At 39.4% G+C, this 6,641-nt stretch overlaps 1 protein-coding gene across 1 annotated transcript; it reads left to right on the top strand.

Annotated features, from left to right (window-relative positions):
* The first annotated feature begins 1,652 nt into the window (after positions 1–1,652).
* Positions 1,653–5,205, top strand: LOC137255899 (uncharacterized). Its single transcript, XM_067793483.1, has 3 exons — positions 1,653–1,891; positions 2,868–2,943; positions 3,407–5,205. Exons 1-3 carry the CDS (start codon positions 1,835–1,837, stop codon positions 3,973–3,975), a joined length of 702 nt encoding a protein of 233 aa, XP_067649584.1. The 5' UTR covers positions 1,653–1,834; the 3' UTR covers positions 3,976–5,205.
* Positions 5,206–6,641: the final 1,436 nt, after the last annotated feature.

Here is a 6,641-nt window from a genome sequence, read left to right as displayed (position 1 = left end):
AAAGAAAACATTATCCCAATCTTGATTTTCATGAGCCCGACACCAGTTTAAACGTTTTTCCTTTTGTGCATCTTTCATCAACGGCGAGGGAATTCCACGTTTTTTCACCCAATTAAGTGTCTGTAATTCCTGCCTAACTGTTTCATGCATACCTGAGGACTTCCTCTGCTAATCATTTCATTTCTGATGTTCTCAACACTTTTCAATTTGCCCCTACTCACAATCTGCCCAAGTCTTCGGCGATCCACAACACTGAATTTCTTAGGCCGACCTGCCCCTGCTTTGTGCTCTATCCCGGTTCCTGTTTGAATATTCTTCAAAGTTCTGTATACTGTAGACAGAGGAATACCATGTCTACAAGCTAACACTTTAGCATTTCTCTCTTGCTGTAAATTCTGCCATGTCAACACAGGAAGCCGTCTGCTCAGACAAGGGAGATAACTCTTGACGTAATGAGCCGCCTTCTAAGCCTCCAAGAGTTGTCTCCATTATTTAGTATGCTTAGTGCATAGTGAAAGCCCTTTTTCCAATCTTAGCATCATTAGAAAAAAACAAAGATTTTCTCAATAATTTCTGGGAACACTGTATATACTATAGAATCCACCAGATGTCTTTGAGTGAGTGGTATTCAACAATACAAATGTGGCCATTATGACGCATTTGTGCAGATATCTGACGCAGTCTTCCACACACTCTAAAACATTGGGTGTAATCCGAACAATAGCTTTCCTTGGTACAGATTCGTGAAGAACCGAGAATAAATAATGTAATTAAATATATGCTACCTATGAGGTCAGAAAACGCTCTTATTCACTAAAAACTGGAATCATCGTTACATGTATTTGCTGATAAAGTCGGAATGCCATAGTGGATTTACATGAATTGACAAACTGATGTCTGATACATTTCCCTACACTGACTTAACCTTACGTTCCTGTTGCTTTTCCGGGTCTGTGGGGTAGCTCGGTGGGTAAAACGTTCGCTCGTCACGCCTAAGACTCGGGTTCGATTCCCACATGGGCATAATTTGCAAAGCCCATTTCTGGTGTCCCCTGCCTTGATATTTCTGTGATATTGGTAAAAGCGACGTAAAACCATTCTCATTATTATTTTTCTTTCGAATGATAAACGTGCTTGTTTACGGTTGTTGGAAAGGATACACTCATCTTTTCGCAAACAGCTGGTGTCATTACAATTGGTATTGATACACAGACACGTGCTCATAACAGATTCGGTAAAATAGAATTAACTCAGCTTTTCGCAGATATTCCATATGAAAGTGGAAACTTACGGGATCTGTGATTTTTACATCATAGCGGATAATTCTTCTGGTTATATTGTTTGTATTTAGAACAAAAATAGAAAAGACTTCATCATGTTTAGTTTAAAAAATGAAAAATGAAAAAGGACAATAATCAAAAGGCTTTCCTGTTTGTAAAACTAAACCTTTGCACTTACGTATGTATAGATTTAGTGACCGTTTGGATTTGCAATACATATATTACATTACTGCTGGAACCAGTGTGTCGAGATGAAACACGGGTTAAAGTGTGTTATGTTTCGTGTAGGGTGTAGACCGAGTCATGTAAATGTCATTATATACATGATGAGTTTTGTTACACGGGATTTACACCATTATTAATCTGAATGGCATAAGAAGTCGTGCTTGTACTGGGACGTATACATATGTACTATGATGGCGTCTTGTCGGAAATGGACAGAGAACATAGGAGTGGTGGTCACATGAGAGAATCATCTGAAATGGAAGTGATGACCTTTGACCACTCACTGTCAAAGGGCAGGTCAGCACGGGCCTTAAAACTAGGTCCCCTGAATGAGGAAACGTTGTTGCGGGGACTTGCGGTTAAGAGCTGTCATACTGAATTGTAAGGTAAGGTAATTTTGAGACACAAACTACAATTCATGCTTAGCAAAAATAATCGTATGTGGAGATACTTTCACTTAGGCATAAATATTCGTCATCGTTGAAATGTTCTCCTGGTACATGGCGAAACTAAACGCTCAAGAATATAGAATTGTTATTATTTTGACAAATCAGCTACTGTTTACTTTATATTTGTTTCAGTGTCTGTCTATTTCAACGTTATCTGAAACGTTATTAGGATGAAAACAGCAAACCTTTGTTCCAAAGGATTGCTACGCTACCACCGTCAAAAACATTCTCGTTATATAACCATGTCCTTTTAGTTTCAAATTCAAAAACATCAAACCTGTATGTATGTTTTGGGGTTTTTTGTTTTGTTTTGTTTTTATAAGTCAGGCTACATGCGAGCAAATGCGCTAGCCCTTTCAAATTCCAAATGTAACTGCGTTTCTTCTCTTGTTGCATCAAATACTAGTATTTGGGTATGTTTTCTTTTGTATATATGATCCAGGCGAATGTTTTTTTAGTGTTAACCCTCCGTGACTGTTTCTCTTGATGTCCATAGGAGTATACTTTATTTGCCCGGTATTTTGATCCAGACTAATGAGCTCTAACTCTCTGATATACTAGACGTGCCCACCCGTCTAGTTCCGGGTTAGAATTGGTCTTCAGCAACGCTTGTCGTACGGGGTGACTAACTCCGTCAGGCTCGCTGACTTGGCGTATATCACTGTATCCCATTTGCGCTGATTGGTATTCATAATGTTGATCACCTAATGGTTTGGTCCAAACTCAATTATTTAAAGACCACAGCCATATAACTGGACTATTGATGAGTGCAGTGTATAACAAGATACCAACCAACAAACCAACCAGTCACCCAAATCATCCGTAACTGTTTCTTTCAACGAACCTAGTGTCTACGTTCTTCTTGTCAGCAACGTATATGCCTTGCAGTAATTCTTGTGACTTAATATTTCAGAACCTAGCGCTGTTCAACAATACGATGCTGAAGGAATGGGGAATTGTGTTGTTTCTCCTGATGATGAGTCGACAGGGTAAGTGGAACACCTTTCACCATTGATGTTTCTACATTTTAAGTTGTGAGTGAGTGAATGTCATATGAAGCCGCCATCAGCAGTAGCTAGTATGTATCCCTCCTTCGTGTACATAATCGAGTTAAGAGGACACAACTTGAACGTATGTGAATCTTTAGATGCACGTCATGGTGGTGTAATGACTCGTTTGAGTCACGTCACAGAACGTCACCATCCAAACCGTATTATATTCTTATACGTGTATGTCGATGCAATTAGCCATGGTATAATGACATGTCATAGTGACCATCCAATCCCCACTGTCAAAGCGTATTTCTGTCAAATTTAGTGAATTTGTCTCTGTGGAAAATCCGCATTATTCTCTGTCGTTGAAATTTTGGAATGTGGTTTCTGGTTCTCAAACATATAACACTCACACATTCGTATTTTGTCTTGCCGTTATCTCTTTCATTATTCTGTTTAGGTTCGACCCAGGTTCCTTCAGAGGCAAATCAAGCTGACCAGCATAACTACGCAAGCGCACCACAGCAAACCAATCCAGGCGCACCACAGCAAACCAATCCAGGCCCACCACAGCAAACCAATCCAGGCCCACCACTGCAAACCAATCCAGGCGCACCACTGCAAACCAATCCAGGCGCACCACAGCAAACCAATCCAGGCTCACCACAGCAAACCAATCCAGGCCCACCACAGCAAACCAATACTGGCGCACCACTGCAAACCAACCTAAACCTCCCACTGCAAACAGACCCTAGCGCACCACTGCAAACGAACCCGAGCCAACTCGGTCCAATTGTACCTCCACCAACTTTGAGCAGGGCAAGAGGAGTCCGTTTTCAAGTCGATCCATTTTTCAATCCGTACTTTCAAGATTCTTCAAACATGAATCTGTTGCGTGCCCAAACTTCAAGGTACTGGAACTATGGCAGACCAACACTTCCTTTAATCTATAGAAACTCTTACAGGATGCCATTTTCAAACCAAGCTTTAAGGTTCTTTGCTATGAACGAACTGTTTGACATCTTGTAACTCACTGACAAATATCAATGTGCAAACGTGTAATATATATAATACCGTTTTTGTCGTATAGGAAGTCTTAATTTTAATGGTATATTTATAATATCATATTTATGTCTGTCTATACTGGTTGACGTATATTGGAATGAAGTAAAAGCGTGCAAAAACGACAAAGTGTTGTTCTAACCCTTGATTCCCCTGATGTGCAAAAACGACAAAGTGTTGTTCTAACCCTTGATTCCCCTGATATGTATAGATTCATCAATGCCATACCAATGTTCCTGGGTTTTACTAAAATGGTAAGACCTGCGTCACTTTAGACGTACCGTGAACACCAAGCTAGCACACCGTGGTGTTTTTGTTGTTTATGTCGAGAATAACTCATTCATTTGAAGACAATATGATATAAGATCATGAACAAAGACAGACAGCAATCACCATTATGATCCATTTTGTGGTGGTGTAACGTCTCAGTTGAAACATTTCACTCGTCACCGTGGGTCCTATTCTTCTCAAGCGTGAAATGTTTGAAACTATTTCTGGTGTCTCTCGACTATGCTCGCCTACTCAAAGTCAACCACAGATAAGACTTAGTATTATATACACATGATCCTGCGCAAAAACTTGACCAAAACGTATGGATACAAGAACCAATAAACAATGGTCTTGTCTCTTAAATAGACATTTCTTTTTGCGGACCAGTTTAAAGCCTTTGAATTTCCTGAATCATATAGTAGAGAGTTTTAGACATGACGTTGGCACATATCATTTTGTTCAGAAAGTTTCGCATCTATGTAATTCTTTTCTACCAAAGGTGTCTGTTTCTCGAGATTGTTTCTTCTGTGGTCTTAACGTTTTATACTTGTCTCGTTTAGATCAGGCACTTATCTCAGTGGGCAAGTGTTCATTAAATATCGCAGGAATCATCTCCTATATGGAGATATATGGTATATACGTATACTGAATTCCGAAAGAAGCGCAAATGATATAAATGTTTAAACTTGCGTGACATAAAACATATTTCAAAATGTTGATCTAAGTATTTCCCTTGCTCATTGTCATATGTAAACCTCAAACACTGTATTCATTCCTATGGCACAGATTTACTACTTCTTTTAGAACTGAGTATATTTTCATTTTTAGGGAAAAAATGTCCTCTTAACTATTGATCTTATATGCGATGCGATGCGATGCGATGCGATGCGATGCGATGCGATGCGATGCGATGCGATGCGATGCGATGCGATGCGATGCGATGCGATGCGATGCGATGCGATGCGATGCGATGCGATGCGATGCGATGCGATGACAGCAAGTAGGCGAGTCTGACTACTCGATCCCGTTAGTCGCCTTTTACGACAAAATATGGGGTGCTGAAGATCAGTTCTAATCAGGATCTTCACATGTATGTAGAAATCAAACCCTGCAGTGACAAGCGAACAACTCAGCCACTGTTCTATCCCTCAGCCCCTAATTCCATGGAACATATTCTGGGTCTCCGGCGTACGGATCTTGCGCAATATCTCTGTCATGTTTTATGTAGATCAGGTGTTATGCATAAGCAGTATACACATGGGTGTCCTTGACGGTGACAAGCGTTCGTGTCAACAACAAATCTTTGAAATGCGGAGATCACAGAAGTCACATACCGATGTCACATGTGTCTTGTCGCAACAGCCGGGACCATCAATAACAAAGGAAACGCCCAGTCCCCGGACTCTGCTGACGGGAACTGGGATGGATGGGGAACAGTCCATCCCCCAATCCCCCAGCCTCTAGAGTTGGACATGTGCATATGCTTAAAACAAAAGGGGGAATTTCTATCTTAATTATGATTTATAGACGTTGGATAACATGGTTTGTGGGCATATCTAATGCGACGAGATGTGACACTAGGAACACGTATTTATGTTATGCAGTTATTTCCCTTTATCTTACTTCCAGTCATATTTCATGGTGTTTTGGCCACACAAGCATTTATCCTGAGGTAAACCTCGGTAGGAGTTATCTCCCCTTATCGAATTTTATTTGGGTATGCTGTTGGAGATAATGTTGATACCCGCTGGTACTATAATATCTTATTTATTTTTTAATATTTATCTCACGTGAATTTGTTATATAAAACTTGATTTCATAGAAAATAAAACTTGCTATAAAAATTCCTTGATGAATCTTTGTTTTGTTTTGTTTTGTTTTTTGTTTTGTTTTGCTTGTTTTTTATGAATTCTTCTTTTTTAGAATTTAATTAATGAGTCAAATTCTACATGCTGCCTAGAAATTGATTTTATTGCTTTATTTCACATCAGTACTGAAATATCTCTATTAATAACACATACTGAATAATATGAATAAAAGTTAACTGTTTACTTTTAAGAGACCTTTCACTGACATATTAAATTTTGCAGACAGTGCAGCGAGGGGGCCCCTCTTATCAAACAAATGCCGTGGTGACTTGCTATTTTTATTATACAATTAGATTTGAGACAATTTTTTCAGCAAAGTGATATCAAATTTAGAAATTTCTTTACATAATATAATTTGGTATGCAACTTCCTTATATAACTGGGAGATACATATTTGAATCAATCAATATCGACATGCCTTGAAAGTGCAGCACCACTTGCACTTCCTCATGAACATGGTTGGGGGTGGTGGTAGCCTAGTGGGTAAAGCGTCAC

Source organism: Haliotis asinina, chromosome 11 (assembly GCF_037392515.1).
Source record: "Haliotis asinina isolate JCU_RB_2024 chromosome 11, JCU_Hal_asi_v2, whole genome shotgun sequence".
Taxonomy (NCBI): Eukaryota; Metazoa; Mollusca; class Gastropoda; order Lepetellida; family Haliotidae; genus Haliotis; species Haliotis asinina.
This window is presented reverse-complemented; position numbering and strand designations above follow the sequence as displayed.